At 52.6% G+C, this 17,134-nt stretch overlaps 1 protein-coding gene across 1 annotated transcript; it reads right to left on the reverse strand.

Moving 5' to 3' along the window:
• Window positions 1-2,655: 2,655 nt before the first annotated feature.
• LOC148814839 (tensin-4-like) lies at window positions 2,656-16,878 on the reverse strand. The gene is made up of 13 exons (XM_088906408.1): window positions 16,803-16,878; window positions 13,808-14,237; window positions 10,673-11,039; window positions 10,005-10,381; window positions 9,828-9,914; window positions 9,084-9,215; window positions 8,182-8,274; window positions 7,224-7,331; window positions 6,511-6,573; window positions 5,318-5,486; window positions 4,208-4,276; window positions 3,880-3,906; window positions 2,656-3,776 (listed from the first exon to the last, which is right to left on the reverse strand). The coding sequence occupies exons 2-13, from the start codon at window positions 14,184-14,186 to the stop codon at window positions 3,632-3,634; spliced, it is 2,016 nt and encodes a 671-aa protein (XP_088762534.1). The 5' UTR covers window positions 14,187-14,237; window positions 16,803-16,878; the 3' UTR covers window positions 2,656-3,631.
• Window positions 16,879-17,134: the final 256 nt, after the last annotated feature.

A 17,134-nucleotide genomic window follows, 5' to 3' on the forward strand; every position in this document is an offset into this window, starting at 1 on the left:
TATCACCTGCAAGTACACATCCACCACCACACTCATTCAAGGCCCCTCAGGACAATTCCGGATCACCCGGACAGCATCTTGTACCTCCAGCAACCTTATTTACTGGATCTCTTGCAGTAAATGCCCAGCCATCTACATTGGAGAAACAGGAAGGAGACTCGGAGACCGCTTCAGAGAACACGTCAGGGCTGTGAAGATTAAAGATCTCTCCAAGCCCATTGTTTCTCATTTCACCTCTGACGGCCACGACCACTCTAATCTCTCCGTCTGTGTTCTCAAAGACGGTTTTCCGAACTCATACATCAGAAAGACCACCGAAACCAAAATTATTCTGCAGCTAGGATCACACATTCTCCCTTCTCTTAACGACAGACTACTGTTCTTTTAAATTTTCTCCATTCATTGGAAGTTTCATTTCACACCTCTCTGCACCCATTCTGACTTCACACCTCTTGATTGGCCTCTCTTTCTGTCCCCTGCTCCCGCCTCTCACTCCTCCTCCCTCCCAACCTTTGTTCTCCCGCTCCCTGCTCCCGCCTCTCACTCCTCCTCCCTCCCAACCTTTGTTCTCCCGCTACTTTACCTTTGCCTACTGCCCTGTCTCTCTCACACCTGAAGAAGGCCTCACGGCTGAAACGTTGTGTTCTTTCTTCTTTTCTTCAGCATGGAATAAACCTATTACTTGTTCCTTTGCAGCCTACGCATGCTGACTAATTAATAATTGCTTACACTTATATAGCGCTTTTCTGGACACTCCACTTTACAGATCCCCTGGATGATGCAATGGAAGCCATAGTGCGCCAGAACACTCCCCACACACCAGCTCTCATTGGGGAGGAGAGCAGAGTAATGAAGATGTTCATTAGATTCATTAGAACATCTTCATAGATGTCAGTTCATAGATGGGGATTATTAGGAGGCCATGATTGGTAAGGGCCAATGGGAAATTTGGCCAGGACACTGGGGTAACACCCCTAATCTTTTCGAGAAACGCCCTGGGATTTTTAATGACCACAGAGAGTCAGGACCTCGGTTTTACGTCTCATCCGAAGGACAGCACCTGTTTACAGTATAGTGTTCCCATCACTATACTGGGGCATTAGGACCCACATGGACCACAGGGTGAGCGCCCCCTGCTGGCCCCACTAACACCTCTTCCAGCAGCAACCTTAGTTTTTCCCAGGAGGTCTCCCATCCAGGTACTGACCAGGCTCACACCTGCTTAGCTTCAGTGGGCTGCCAGTTGTGAGTTGCAGAGTGATATGGCTGCTGCCTTTAAGGCTTCAGTTGAACAGGATTAGCCTACAGTCTGTGGGTTTGGGAAGCCACTTCTGGGAGTCAGGAAGCATTGCGATGTCAGACAGACGCCTGTAAAGTGCAGAGACTGGAGAAGCTGTACCCGAGCTGCACGCAAATTCCAGTGTCATCAGTATAACAGAGAATCCAAGTGCCCAGTGGCAGAGAAACCCGCAGTACGTGCACACAGCCCTCCCCGTGTGATGGCTACATCATTCAATCTAAAACAGGCAAGAACTGCAAACTGTCTCCTGTGAGTGACTCAGGAGCCACACCAGCGAAGGCAAGTCCCACGGATCCCTGCACAGTGTTCCATACAATCCAGCAGGCGATCAGGACGGGCAGTATCTGAAGCTGCACTTGAACTAGGGACAGAGAATATTCAGAGATCCAGAAGAAGAAGCCATCAGCAAACCATGAATTACCCTGTTTCACTTCTGTTTTTAATAGGCTTTATTTTTCAGGTAGTAACGAACGCACTGATGTTTGGGGTTCAGCAGATGTGAGTACTCATCACAGTCTCTTTGCAATGTTGGAATTAGGGTAATAGCTGCTGGTTTCCTGGGGTGCCCAGCCAGCTGTAACACAGGTGACAGCAGCAGGCTTTCAGACAATATATAAGTCATATTTCAGGGACTCCTGGTTGAAATCGGAATCAAGTGGATAAAGAGAGTAGCCAGCTTTCAGCAGGGGGGCAGGAACAGGGGACGGGGGACAGATGGGCTTCATTCAGCCTCCTGCTCAGACACACAAGCTGCACCAGGCTGGAGGGGGCAGGAGAGGTGCTGCCGGGCCTGTCCTGACTGGATCAGGGCTCAGCAGCTGATCACAATGCTTGGAGAGGAGAGCACCTCTCCAAGAGGTCAGTCACAGTCCAAGCAACAAAGGGGCGGCTTCAACATCAAACAGCCTAAGGGACAGCAGGCTGGTCAGAGAGGCTGTCCAGCGAGGACAAGAGGTGAGCAGGCAGGCAGGGAGGAAGGAAGGAAGACCGTCGATCAGAAAGACGGCTTGAAAACATTCACAAGACTGGCAGCACAGAGAAGGAGCAGGAGCTGGGCACTGCAGGTTAAGCCGGCCCAGACAATAAAAACCAACCCAGTGCCCGTGGGCGAGGAACCACACAGCTCTTCCCAGCACACCTACACCTGGACAGTCCCTCCTGTGTCCACTGAGCCACTGCACTGTCCACACGGCCACACAGAACACCTGTGCAAGCGTATTAGAACACGCTCTGGAAAACAGCTGGATTCGATTGACCTGTTATCTTTAGTAAATGACCTCATTTAAAGAGCAAATACAGTTTACTGGCTGTAAAAGCTTTTGTGAAGGACACCCATTTTCAACACGCTCTGCGTATCTCTGATAAGTTTATTATAACATTATAAAACATCTGGTTAAAATTATAATACAAACAAACGCACACATAAATAACTTTAGTGCTGGCAGTTTCCTCATAAACATTAAGATCAGCAGACAACCTCATCTGGGGCAGAATATTGCCTTAACTGGACGTTTCTGACACACCACAACAGAGGTAAGAGCCACGAGACCCAAACGCGAAAGCATTAAAACAGGCTGGCTGTCCAGGACAGGGACAGATCGCCTGCAGAGTGCTCAGGCTGGCAAAGTGCAACGCAGTTCAGTTCAAACACTTTCAAGATGCGGTCTATAATCCACGTCTTGTGCAGCAGATAATTAAAACAACATTCAGAGCTCAGCCGCTCTGCTCTGCGCGAGTAAACGCTCTTCAGCCGCAGGGCCAGCAGCTGCAGAAGTGAGAGCCAGTAACTGTACTCTAACATATGGACTGTGAAAATGGGAACTGGATCAATGCAACTTGTTTCATAATGAAAATTGGAGACCATGCAGCAGTCTAAGCAAATATGTCTTGGATGATGAGCCCTGGACCATGGACCAAGCCCACAAGATATTCGGCAAAATCCTTATTCCTGTCTTCGATTAATTCTAGAAGTCCATCTGATTGACTTTAGTTTTGTTGGGTGTGCTGAGATCTTAAGGGCGGTTGGAGAATTGCTCCCAAGTGCACAGAGTGTATTGGTGGGGGGTGGCATCTGGGGCTTGGCATCCCCAGTCTCCATACCTCTGGCCAAAGTCTTTTGTTGAGAAACGTGGCCCATCTCAGCATCCTCCGGCTTGCACTATAGCATTTACTGATCGGCCACATTGTGCTCCAGTCTGGTGGACTGAAAGGTCTGAATATCACAGTATTGTTGACGATGGCATGTCCTGGCCACGCACAATACTGTCCAGGTCGGCCCGTTCTTTCCTGATACTGGCCTGGCTGGCCTGGCTGGGCACAGGGGGGTTTGGTCTACTGGAGCGCCTCCTGCTGGGCAAGGAGACTAGTGACCAGGCTGATGGCAGTGCTGGCAGGCTGCAGGCTGTCGTACTCCGCAAACAGGTGGCAGACGTTCTCCATGCTGACGTCTGGGCCCTTTGCCACGAACCCGAAAATCCTACAGAAAGAGCGGGGACAAAGAGAAACAGACTAAGTATGTACAGCCAGATGGCTGGGGAGTTTATTAGAAACTGTGGTTCAAATGTAGCGGTCAGTCTTACCTGGCAGATCTGCAGTCTTTCTGCCACCTGTGTAAGGAAGGCAAAAGTGAAAGAGTTAATAGGGAGGGTTACGACTGGGTGGGTGAGTGTCTGTCCATGTCTGTCTCTGTGTTGCTCTAGACAGCCTGGAGAAACACTGGAGACAGATGTTAAGCCTCCTCTCCACACCTGAGGCTGGGTACCCCTGGGGCTGATGTCGGAGGATAGCACTGCAATTTCACCACAAGGTAACTAATCTGTTTTTCTAGAGCCTAACAAGAACGTAAAGGGATGAAACAGTAGAACTTTGCCTTGTGGAGACAGTAAGAGAGAGAGAGGCCGGACTCACTTCCTTCCTTCAGGGTCTTCTCCGCAGTAGCTCAGCAGGTGTGTGGGATAATGCCTTCGGAAGAACAGCCTGAGGAGGAGAGACAAGCCAGTGGATTAGTGAGAGGGCCAACCCAGCCGGTCCCAGCTTCCGCCAGACTCACAGAAACACGTCTGCTGCACCAGGATTTGAAATCCTCTCCTGGGGTCAGTTTGTTAAAACAGTAATTCACATTTCTGATCCAAATAACACTTAAGTGTTCTTTAAGGCTCTCAAAGATTTGCATTTGCAAGTCAGAACCCTTCTGAAGATACTGTTGGTGTTGTTGTTGGTTTTTCTGACAGGCTAACGCTTGTATTTTGCTTTGCCATGGTTCGCCTCACTAAGCTTTAAAATGGTTTTACCAGGATTCCACTGTCCTGTGCTCCATCTCTGCCACAGCATGCAAAAGTAATCTATATCTAGCCAACAGCTCCCAGCTGGCAGCCCACTGGAGCTCAGCAGGTGTGAGCCTGGCCAGTACCTGGATGGGAGACTCCTGGGAAAGCTGAGGTTGCTGCTGGAAGAGGTGTTAGTGGGGCCAGCAGGGGGCGCTCTCCCTGTGGTCTGTGTGGGTCCTAATGCCCTATACACTATACTGTGAAAATGTGATATCCTTTGAATGAGACGTAAAACTGAGTCCTGACTCTGCGGTCATTAAAAATCACAGAGTTTCTCGAAAAGAGTAGGGGTGTTACACCGGTGACCTGACTAAATTTCCCCCTGGCCTTTACCAATCATGGCCTCCTAATAATCTCCATCTCTGAACTGACTTCATCACTCTGCTCTCCTCCCCACTGAGAGCTGCTGAGTGGGGAGAGTACCGGCGCATCATCCAGGTGGGGTTACACACTCGTGGGGGTGGAGGGGAGACCTGTAAAGCACTTTGAGTGTAGTGTCCAGAAAAGCGCTATATAAGTGTAAGCAGTTATTATCAACTGTATCTCAAAGTTGGGTTTGTTGATATTTCGACAGTGGGAATTTTGTGATTCACTGCAATTTTAAAAGCAGAAGCTAAGCGCTGGTTCTGACTGGACCTCAGCCCTCGGGCGCGTCGGGTCAGGACAGCGCCGGCGGCGAGAGTGCTCTTACTTCCTCTGCACGTCAGTCAGCGTGACGCCCTGGGCGGAGACCTTGAGGTTGACGATGGTGGGGGTGGGCAGCGCCGAGCCCTGGAAGGTGACGGAGACGGCCTTCTGCACGGCCAGCGGCCCAGTCAGCGTCTCGGTGTTCACGGAGCTCAGGAACAGGAAGTTACAGGCTGCAGGGGACAGCGAGGGCAGGGGGGGGTGAGACAGGGAGCCACTGAACACACTTTGCTGTGCCTTGATCTCCCTGCATATGCAACCTGCTTCACCAATCCACGACTCCACTGGGGTTGGCTCAGCTTTACTCTGAGTGTAACATTCCAGGGCTCTAAGCGGATCACATAATACAGAGCTTCACCACATCTGGGGGACCACATTCAAGTATTCAAAATCCCCCACTTGGCAAAGTCAAGCCAGTGGACTCCCTGCATAAACCAGCAGTGACACACAAACCCTACAGAGGAACTGAAACTGTTTTTATACACATGGTGGTGAGAATATGAAGTATTGAAGAGAATTGCAGAAGCTACCTGTCACGCCCAGTACACCTAGAGGGCGCTCTACTTCTCTCCTGTTCCTGGTTCCCTGGGATTATTCATGTCTTTCTGGTGTGTCTTGTTGTGTAGCCTATTTATTTCCTGCTTCTGCTCTGCTCCTGTGCTCAGCACTGAGGTTCGGATGTCCTGAGACCCACCTAGCACCAGGTTGCCCCACGTCCGCTACGTGAGGGCATAGGTTTCTATATTGCATTTTCTGAACAGCTGAGCCCGGGCTAACCCCCGTCTCGCGCTACGCATAGGGTCTACTTCGCTCTCCTGCCATTCCACAGTTCGTCCCTTCCGACATCCGTGACACTACCCAGCCATGTTATTAAAGCTCACACCCTGGTTTGGTATAAGAAAAAAGGCTGGGTGGGATCCTCAGATCAGTTAGGTTCTAGTAACCAACCAAGCTAGGTGGGTCAAATGTGCTCCCCCTCGTTTCTAGTGGGCTCATGGGACTCAGGTCAAACTGAATCCCAGTGTGCAGGACAGAGACTGGAGGGTCACCGAGCACAAATACAGCAGTGGTGCACAGTGAATAGTGGTGAACAGTGGATTCGTGTCACAGCTTTGTAATATTCCTGTAAGCACTGAAGGCTTTCATGTTGGGGACGTGGACACGAGCACGCTTCACGTACAGAGCCACGACACCTACCAGCTGTGACTTTCTCTGGCCGTGCTGACGCGTCGGGACCATGGTCTTCCTTCGCTGAGGGATCTGTGCAGAAGGAGAAGCATTCGTCACCATGAGGCCTGAACTGGCAGCAGCCCCGCCTGAGACACTTGGGCCGCAAGCAGAGGGCTGGCGTAGCACCCAGCGAAGGACTGGAAACAGCTATTTTTTCTTAAAGAAAGTGAGTGCAATTCTGACTTGCACTTACAAAACAGGGCCACAGTGGAACATTGTGCTTTTTGTGCTAACCGACTCAGTTACGGTCCAGGACAAAAGAGAATTTGTTTTCAATTTTTTCTGCAGGAGCTCCGATCACATTCCTGATCTTGGAATAAGGCTCTTGTTGCCGTAAACAGCAGTGGGATCCCTTCCAGGTGCTTTGCAGACCGCAGGTGCTGACAGCCCACACTTGCCTCCTTATTCCCGTAAAACTTCCACTGTCCGACAGTGAGAGCAAAAGAGCAATTCAACTGGGACGCGCAGGTGTTTCAATCTCCTCCAGAGAACTGCAGGAGCTTGAACCCGCTGACGACACCCTTGTCAAGCAGTTCACCACAGTAAGCTGGCACCGCTCCACCATGATGTCATAGCAGTGTCTCGTATGTCACTCAGCTGTATCCTGGTAAGAGGTGCAATGTCATGCTCATGCAGTGATCTGGGGTGGAGGCAGTTCTGGGGGAGACTCGGACTCTTACCTGGGGGTGTCGGGGAGCAGGGGGTGCCCCCGTGCCCGGGGATGAGCAGCTTGCAGGGCAGAGCGAAGCTGGTGATGGCATGCTGATACACCAGGGCGGACAGGCTCCCTGCGTCAGAAGAAAGACACTTTGCTCAGACATCCGAAGAGGCACAGACACCTTTAGCAGAGCTGACCACAGTTCACAAAGTGGCACTAGCAAAGTCGCAAGCTCTCCTGCTGAATTCTTCACAGTCTGACACTATGCAGGAGTGCAGTAATGTTGCAGCCGTGTTTCTGAAGCTCTCGCAAGAAATGGCTGGATGAGATCCTGGGATCAATTTAACACATAAAACTACTAAACAGGCCAAACAGGACGGATCCTCTCCACTCGTCCGTAACTGGTCCCCTGGTGTCTGTGATCTACTGCGGCATGAATAGCAGGGAATTTTATCAAAGAAGAGCCAGGAGAGGTGTTCTCATTCCCTCGGTAAGGTCTTTATTCATATTGCAATATGGGAAAAAGCCATCACTGGTCTGTGCAGAGAAGTGAAGGCCGATTCAAAAGCAAGCAGGGAGAGCCCTTGTTTTATATCTTTTTTTTAAGCTGATGCAACACTTCAAGGACAGGCAAAGCAGTAATTTTCCATTTCTTATAGGTTTTTGCTTTAAGCAAAGAAGAGCAGTTATTCAAATAGTTTCTCACACTCCCTTCTTCAAGCAGTAGAGATAAACATTGTTAAAACATCGCCTGCCCTTGACGAGCTGGGTGCTATCACACTTTGTTCTAAGTATCCAGCTGCTTCTGCAGCACAGCTCTGTCCATAAACAACATTTTTAGGATAAAACACTTTTTCTCAGTAACGTTCCATTACAGGCAGCAAGACAAGCATAAAAACAAGCCATTGTGTTTTCCCTGGTTGATTAGTGCAACAGCGTATTGATCCGCCCAGGTCTGGAGTCTCTGCAGCAGGACTCACCGAAGTAGGGCTCCTCCGACGAGCCCTTCAGGCGCACTCCTCTGGCGGAGGATTCGATGAGGTAGTGCCTCACCAGCTCGGTGGCGCCCTCTCCTGGAAGAGATGAGATCAGATTTTTATTGTCCCCTGAGGGAAAGTGTTTATGGAGAGCACATCCCGGTGTGTCTGACACAAGCCCAGAGCCTCTGAGGAAGCCTCAATCACTTCAGCAAGGACACCCCTGGTTCCAGTGGAGAGTAATCTGTGCTGTCAGCCTGAAGTCCAGTCCAGTCCAGAAGGAGACTAAAGCTGAAAACTAGCCAGCAGCTCTGTCACCCTGCAGCTCCCAGCTGGCAGCCCACTGGAGCTCAGCAGGTGTGAGACTGGTCAGTACCTGGAGGGGAGACTCCTGGGAAAGCTGAGGCTGCCGCTGGAAGAGGTGTTAGTGGGTCCAGTAGGGGGCACTCACCCTGCGATCTGTTTGGGTCCTAATGCCCCAGTATGGTGATGGGAACACTATACTGTAAAAAGGTGCCGTCTTTCAGATTATACGTAAAACTGAGGTTCTGACTCTCTGTGGTCATTAAAAATCCCAGGGCGTTTCTCAAAAAGAGAAAGAGTTTGACCGGTGTCCTGGTCAAAATTTCCTTCCCCCTGGCCTTTCCCAAACATGGCCTCCAAATAATCCCTCCTCTGAACTGGCTTCCTTACTCTGCTCTCCTCCCCACTGAGAGCTGGTGTGTGGGGAGAGGACTGGTGCATCATCCAGGTGGGGCTGCACACTGGTGCTGGTGGAGGGGATCCCCATGACCTGTAGAGCGCTTTGAGTGGAGTGTCCAGGAAAGAGCTATATAAGTGTGAGGAGTTATTATGATCGAAAGCAGAGGCAGGTATCTCCTGCTGGGGCCATCTGCGACAGGTACCTGACTTGCCGGTTCCCGAGGCGCTGGCTGGCACTTCCTGGACCTTCAGGGCCAGGCCGAAGGAGCCGCGATACGAGGTGCTGTCCCGCACGATGAAGGACCCGGGTTCCCTGTCCCTCAGGAGTGCGTCGGCTGGAACAGAGAGGCAGCTCTGAGGAAAGGTTCTGGGGCGATGGCTCTGCCCCCTCTCGACTAGAACACAATCACAGTGTCCTCCCCAGAGACTACTTCACTCTCCAGCACCAGGAAGAGCAGCCTGGCAGAGGACTCCAGAGCAGCAGCGATGCGGTTCGGTTTGCTCGAGAAGGTTAGGACAGTGATACTGTAACGCATACGGCCGACGTTACAGGTTGTGACGTCACCGCCCTTCTCTGTGAATAGAAGGGGCCTCAGCCAGTGGGTTCCCTGTTGAGTGACGGTGGAGGCCCGACCTGAGGTGGGAATGGCGAGGGCAATTACCCACTACAATATCAACAACCTAAGGTCTTCTGTCATTTTCAAATCAAGCCCGTGTTTGATGCCAGGTCTCCAGTGAGTACAGAGGCAGGCTTTGTAAAAAAAAAAAAAGAGACATCAAGAACTGGCTTTGTAGTCTGCAGCGAAGAGGAGGGCGAAGGTTGTGATTTGATCTGGGCTTGGCGGTTTTACTGGTGCATAACGGTAACAAACAGCCCCCTGCGAACGGGGCCTGCGGCAGGCCGAGTTCTGGGCTGGCCCGGTCCAGTCACCCCTGGCCCAGCTTACCTTCCTCGCGAGTGATGTGCGGCCGGAACCAGAACTGCGACGTGTCCATCACGAACTTCATGGAGGGCAGCGCGCCGGACCCGTCACCTGGGAGAGGCGGAGGAGCGGTCAGAGCTGGGGGGGCCTGGGGGGGGGGGGGTGGCTGGCCCCTCTCCCTGCCCTTCGGCGAACCCTTACCGTGGAGAGCAGACGTGCTGGAGGCCTTGCAGCTCCTCTGCAGGGTGGAAGCAGCGGGGCCCCCGCAGGAGGAGGGGCGCCCCCTGCAGGCCTGGCTGTCTCGGGGCGGCGAGCCATTGACCAGCAACACGGGGATGTCGACCAGCGAGCTGGCCACCGAGGCAGGGCAGCTGCTGGGGAGTCCCGGCGGGGAGAGGGCCTGGGGGCCCCTGGCAGGGGGGGGCTTGGCGTCGGCCGCCAGGCTGTGCTCGGAGAAGAAGGGCTTCTGGGGCCCTGGGGATTGTGGGTAGGGGCTGGCGATGTTACTGAAGGAGCCCGAGAACCCAAACCGTCTTTGGTCGGAGCTCTCCGCGTCCGCGCTGAGCAGGGAGTGGCAGCTGGGAGAAGGAGAAGTGGGCGTTAGGGATTTGCAAAACAGGAGGAATTCAGCACGGTTCTAGGACTTCCAAAAAAAAAAAAACTCCACACAGATTTTGCGCTGTTTCAGCTCTGCAGCGCTGATGTTGGGGAGCTCTAGCCTTTCACTGCCAACTGAAACTCCTTCCCAGACCTGTGTCCTTCTGTTCAGGCCACCTGTAACTTGGAAATCCACAGATAGTTCACTGTCGTGGAGACGCGAGTCAGGCTGGTGAAAATGGAGCTCTCTGGAGAGCACGGCACCCACTGACCTGCCCGTGATGTAGCTGGTGTCGGAGCCGGGCGAGGTGGAGAGCAGGGAGCTGGCGCTGACCCTGTGGCGGGTGGGTGGCAGCGCCCCCGGGGAGCAGGAGAGCTGGTGGTCGCCGTGCTGCGGCGGGAACGCGCCGGTGGCTCTGGGCCGGGAGCACGGCAGTGGCGGGAGGGTGCTGGAGGCGCTCGGGGAGCTGGAGAAGACCAGGGTGCCGTTGGGGGAGCAGCTGCTGCCCCTGGGAGAGCGAGCGGGAATGGGCCTACTGCGGGACACCTTGGAGACGGAGCCTGCCGGGCCACTGCTGGCGTGGGAGGAACACCCCCTGGGCACCAGCACTGCCTGGGACACATCCTCGTCGGGGGAGTCTGCACGGGGAGGAGAGAAAATCCACATGTTCACAGCGACCCTGATCCCACCTGCCCTCCCTGATCTGTTCCTGGGGGAACAGGGGGAGCATGCAGACTCCACACAGACAGACTTCTCTGCATTACCGTGACGTCCTGCAGTCTGAGTTGCACTTTCCTGTACCCCTCTAGGCTCTCCCAAGGTTTGACAAAGATCTGTGCTTAAAAATGCTGCCAGGCCTTTACCACAGCAACCAGACTAAACATTTAGAAACTCAGAAGGGCCGTTCGAGCACATCGTGCTGGGTGGTCGGATGCAGACGGCCGCTTGTGAGACTGATATGTATTGATCAATGGGTTTCGGCAGCGCTGAAGTCAAATGCTGCCCTTCCACTGTGTTTGCCTGGGGCGAGGACCCTCATATGATGACCAATTTAATCAGGTTTCACACAGGAATCTCTCCCCTGTGCCAACAAAGCGTGATGTCAGAGCACGAACCCCCTGCAGCAGTGCTTTAGAAACTCCGGTGTGGTGCCACAGCCACTTGCCTGGGAGGGTCCCCAGGTTATGAAATAAACTAAGCAGCACATGACATCACAGAGCAAAACATACCCTCTGGGCTATAATTTCCCTGTTCCTTAGCTGCGCACTGTGTCTTGCTAATGCTGCATACAGACCTGGTCCAGAGCCTGCTGTCTGGATAAAAGGGTGTTAGCTGATCGCCCTGTTGTCGTCAGGTTAATTAGCGAAGACTCACAGTCTAGTGCATTTCAACACCCTGAGTAGGCAGTGATTTATAAGACAAATATTTAGACACCCAACCCAGCTGAGGCACACTCACAACAGGAATGAAGACTGCCTCCCTTTGCCAAGACCATACCACGCACGCAGGAATACAATCCTTATTGAGTAGCCAGAACTGGAGGTCTCTAAAGCACAGCAGTACTGAATGAAGTTCTCTTCGGCACTTCCTGTACCGACACACACGGTTTCCTGCCCTGCAGGGTTACTCTGCCTGCGGTGGGGGCGTGTGTCCCCACACCCCGCGCCCCGTGCCCCGCCGCCTGGCACAGCACCACAGAGACAGGGCGGGGACGCTCCCCCTCCTCTCCCCTGTACGAGCGGGGAGGTCACGGAAGGACACGGAGAGATACCGCGTCCTGCAGGAGGCGAGCGCTGCTCGCTGGCACATTTAAAACAGGCTCGGTTTTCCGAGGTGGGGACAGGGGACAGGGATCGCTGTCCGAATTCGACTGAGGAGAGGCTGAGGCTGCCCTGCTCTCAGAGTGAAGAGATTAAGTCATTAAGACACAAAAACTATTCTTACTTCTCTTTTTTATTATGCGCTCGGCTCAGTCGGACTCAGAGCTGCACTACTTGCCTTGATTCCCTGTGCTCCTGCCCTGGCCAGACCTGGTCACCCCTGTCCTGTTGCCATGGCCAGACCTGGTCACCCCTGTCCTGTTGCCATGGCCAGACCTGGTCACTCCTGTGCTCCTGCCCTGGTCAGACCTGGTCACCCCTGTCCTGTTGCCATGGCCAGACCTGGTCACTCCTGTGCTCCTGCCCTGGTCAGACCTGGTCACTCCTGTCCTGTTGCTCTGGTCAGACCTGGTCACTCCTGTCCTGTTGCTCTGGTCAGACCTGGTCACTCCTGTGCTCCTGCCCTGGTCAGACCTGGTCACCCCTGTCCTGTTGTTATGGCCAGACCTGGTCACCCCTGTCCTGTTGCCCTGGTCAGACCTGGTCACTCCTGTGCTCCTGCCCTGGCCAGAGTTCCACCCCTGACGATTTCAATGTCTCATAGAGTTGAGATATTTGCCTCCTCGATCAACCTCTCTCCCCTCTTAACAATGCCAGAGCCCTCTTTCATCAGAATGTTTTCACATCTCTCCTAATCAGCCACAGAAGAATGTCATTAACACACGTTTACTAATACATGTCCATCTCCAGGGTTACCAGCGTGCGGTGTTTCTCAGCTGCTAGGAAACGCACAGTCAACACCGCCAGGAAGATAGCGGCTCCGCGGGAGGGCGGGAGCTCCGCAGCCGGAGCAGGGGGAGAGCCGTCTGCAGGGCTGTTACCTGGGTGTTGGCGCGTTCCCGCGCAGTGCTGGAACAACAGGCAGCTCTCACCTGGCCCGGCCCTGCCCTGCGGGCGCACACTGAGCAAGCCCAGACCGCTCGGCTGCTCCCCCCGTGTCCGCACCCCGGCCAGCCCTGCCCAGGGGGCGGCCCGAGCACACTGCGCTGCTCCTGTCCTGCGGCCCAATTTACAGGCTTTCAAGCGCAAAGGATCTCTCTGCTGCAGTGAATCTACAGTCTGTGCATCGCGGACAAGGATGTTTACATTTACTGTACCTCCCTGTATATTATAAACACTGTTTGTTACCCTGGCAGGGACACCTCTCAACACACTTTTATCTCAGCAAGCTGTGGGGTTTAAAATACACAGCGCCTGCAGCTATGTTGAATATACAATCTTCTTAAACAGAGTGTTAAACATAGACATCATGATTCATGTAGAGTGTAAATACTATATCGTACTATATTGTTTTTGTCGCTGTTGTTTCATGGGTTGAGTTGCACATTAGAGCAAGAAATCCCTTTTGAACAACAGGGGCATCGTGCTCAGAAACACTCGCCAACCCCAGGGACACTCTAACCCCTCAACTTTGACCCTTGAACCCCGACCCCCGGCGAGCCCCTGTGTGAGCCCTGATGTGGCACGGAAACACTCACGCCTACCACACGACGTGTGGCAGAGAAACAGAAGCGGGCTGTTCGTACCTGCGCCCTGCGTCCTGCCTGGCGGGAGCCCTCCTCTCTCCGAGCGACTGTGGAGGGGAAGGGGTTCGAAGGAGGGGTCCAGCTCCAGGATGAGCTGGTTGAGGGTGTCCAGGGACACGTCCAGGGTCGGGGAGTCAGGGTCTATGTCCGTCAGCTCCGCCTGCTGGCTGCTGGGAATCTTGGCCGGATGAGGGGCCCAGGGGTCCGAGGAGTAGGAGCAGGAGATCTGGGACAGGGAGTGACAGCCCTGGAATGGGACTGGGGACAGGGAGCGTCCCAGGGGGAGCACGTCCTCTTTGGACGAGAGACAGATGGTCTGTCCCACCCGCAGCACATGGCTGGGGATGAGCTGAGACATCTGGCCAGCTGTGGGTCTCATGCACTCTGCAGGCTTCCTGTCGGGCTGATCCGAGGACAGGCAAGAGAAAACCTGGAACAAGAAACAAGACAAGGTCGCTTTCATCACATGAGCACGGATGACAGGCAAACTGTGGGGGACAGGGGGTACGGTACAGCACCCCATTTTTTCAACCTAGAGGAAACTGAACTCTATCTTTTGTCAAAGCTACAATGCATCATTTAGTATCTGTACAGGACTGCACTCTTGCAAAACAAAGTTACCTAAATAAGCAGTTATAGTGTGTTGCTATTCATGCAAAACAACTCTCTTAAGCCACACCTTGGTGTCATGAGGGCCGTTAAACCCCTGTCAGATCACTGCTGTTTTCAGGAGGCGTCCTTGTGTTCATCTTTAAATCAATAAAGGCATCGAGTTACTTCAGAGTGTCATTACTGCGCTCCTTTTCAAAGCAGGTGGAGAGCACTTGCTTCCTAACTTTTACTGCTGATCCTGTGCACTAACGTCAGTCTTTTCCACAGACAGAAGATAGCAAACACCCTTTCCGGAAGCTTATCCGGGTAAATTTCAATGGGAATTGTGGATGGGCAGTTCTCCGAAGCCCGTATCACACAGCTGCTGCGTCATCACATTGTATTGGTTTCCTCGTGTCTCACCATGAGTTTACCAGGGGTTACTGCAATTCACTCCTCTTTTACTATGCAGTACTACAGTAAATCTTCACAAGGGTTCAAACAATGGCAGTTTTCACTGCTGTAAGGAGTAGCAGGGAGACTCAAACCATTATCCTAGTATTTTCCAAGCATTCGTTAGTGTGAAACACTCCTTTACACTAAATACTGTGCTTAACACTGACCTAAACACTGTACCTTGAGCTGCATTAACAGCCTCATGTCACAGATTGAATGCTGTCACCTCAGTGTGTTTTTGTGTGCAAACGCAGGACACAGAGTGTGTTTATTTGCCTTCACAGTCACCCAAACCACAGGGCTGAGGTGCAGCGATTCACTCGAAAAACACAGAATGACATCAGCTCACAGACAAAACAGGCACCCCCCTGTTTTTACCTTTAATCTGCAGCTTATCACAGCAGAAACAGGACTGCCCAAACCAGAGGGTTGGGAGAGAAGCCACTGTCCACACAGCACAGCAGTAGCCAGACAGGAGCCTGGCCTGGTTAGTGTGGCATTAGTGCTGTGTTCCTCAGTGATGCAGAGGTGACACCTCACAACAACAACAAGGACTTCTCTTTCATCACTACAGTGAACTCGCATTGTCTAATCCAGGGGTGCCCAACTCCACCCAGGTCTCTCTAGAAGGATTTTTTCACCCTAAGAGCTGTGAAAACCTGTCGAGCTGCTCAATTTAAGATAATAATTTATTTGCTTGAGTGGTTAAGAGTGAAGCTGAACTGAAAACCAGCAAACAGCATGAGAACAGGAGCGAGATAGCCCAGCTCCTGTGGTTCGGTTATACTGTCCCATGCAGGGAACCTTTCGATCCATTCACTGCATCCATCTGCTTGTTTAGCAAACAGCTAATTAATTAACAAGATGGTATTAGTCCGTCTTAAAAACAGACAGGAATGATCTGCATTGGCCATATCTACCTACTGAAAGCAGGACCTTCTACAGTAACTCTCTGTACACTGCATCAAAGTCTGATCAGTCAATAAGAAACAATGGGTGAAAGAAAAGTTAAGTTCAAAGACCTGCGCCTGTTCCTGTTTTAATGGGGTGTGCTGTGTGTTTGTAGGGTGAGTAACTCATCAGACTGGCTACCACAGCAACAGAGGGCTTGTTTTGGCTGAACAGGACCAGACTTCTCTTCCCCATCATTCTGCTCTAATCAGGACCCCACAGAGAGGCGGGTGGCGCCCTGGTACCCCGGAGAGGAGGCCTGGAGGAGCCCCTGACAGCAGTGAGGAGCTCCTGCAGCCTGAGGCTCCTGTTTTTTGGAAGGCAGGACTAGGTGCGGCGCAGAGTAATAGGACACACCCTGCAAGCCATGCAGAGCTGCGCTATGCGACTGAAACGCACAGGGGAGACTCAACTCAACCAACGACATGCTACACCCCAGCACCACATTCTGCAGGAAACTCTGCTGACAGACATAGCAGGACAGACAGCGCTTCTGACAATCTAACAGTGACAGCCGAAGAAATCGTAGGAAGCTGCTGTACAGTAACTTCCCTGTACAAAACATCCATTCCAATGTTATAAACCTTCAAATTAGAAGTAACTGCTTTCCAAGCAATATAAATAAGATTTTTCATCCAGAGAAAAACAGTTGATGCTGCATCGGTCCTGTGACCTCAGCCCTTCAGCAGAACTCCATGGACAGCCTCTGGTGTCGGAGCAAGCAGAGAGTTCCTTTTACATCCCCTCCTTCAGAAAAGACGGCACACCACCCAACTCTAGCATCGTACAGCAACCAACCATAATCTGAGAACTAAAAATCAAGACTACAAAGTTATGTATGAACAGGCGTCGTATTTAACTGTCCATTCCTTTCTAATGCGATGCAAACCAAGGGGCATTCCCATCTCAGCCTCTGTACAGATGACCCTCAGCAATAATCTGAAAGCCTTCTGCCTGAGCAAGCGTGCAGCTACCGTACAGCGGCGTGGCGTCTCACCTGACGGGGCTGGGGCTTCAGTGGCGAGCTCTGTGTGGAGACAGTGGGGGAAATCCTTCCTGGACACTCTCTGTGTGAGCGCAGGTGCAGAGCACATGGGAGCTTTTATACAACCGGCCTGCTCCTCCCACTCCCAGCCTATCCTGAGCCGGAATCCGGGAGTCCTCCGCCCACCTTCCAAGGTGTGACAGGTGACGTCACCAACTGGAGGCCAGCCAGAGCAGAGGCAGGGAAGGGGGTAGCTGATTCACTGCGGGAAGGGAAAACCGGGCTGGAAAAGACCGACTAACCAGTTAATTCCTTGCCTTGATTTTGCACTTTTTTCGAAGGAT

This window comes from Atractosteus spatula, chromosome 26 (assembly GCF_055471065.1).
Source record: "Atractosteus spatula isolate fAtrSpa1 chromosome 26, fAtrSpa1.hap1, whole genome shotgun sequence".
Classification (NCBI taxonomy): Eukaryota; Metazoa; Chordata; class Actinopteri; order Semionotiformes; family Lepisosteidae; genus Atractosteus; species Atractosteus spatula.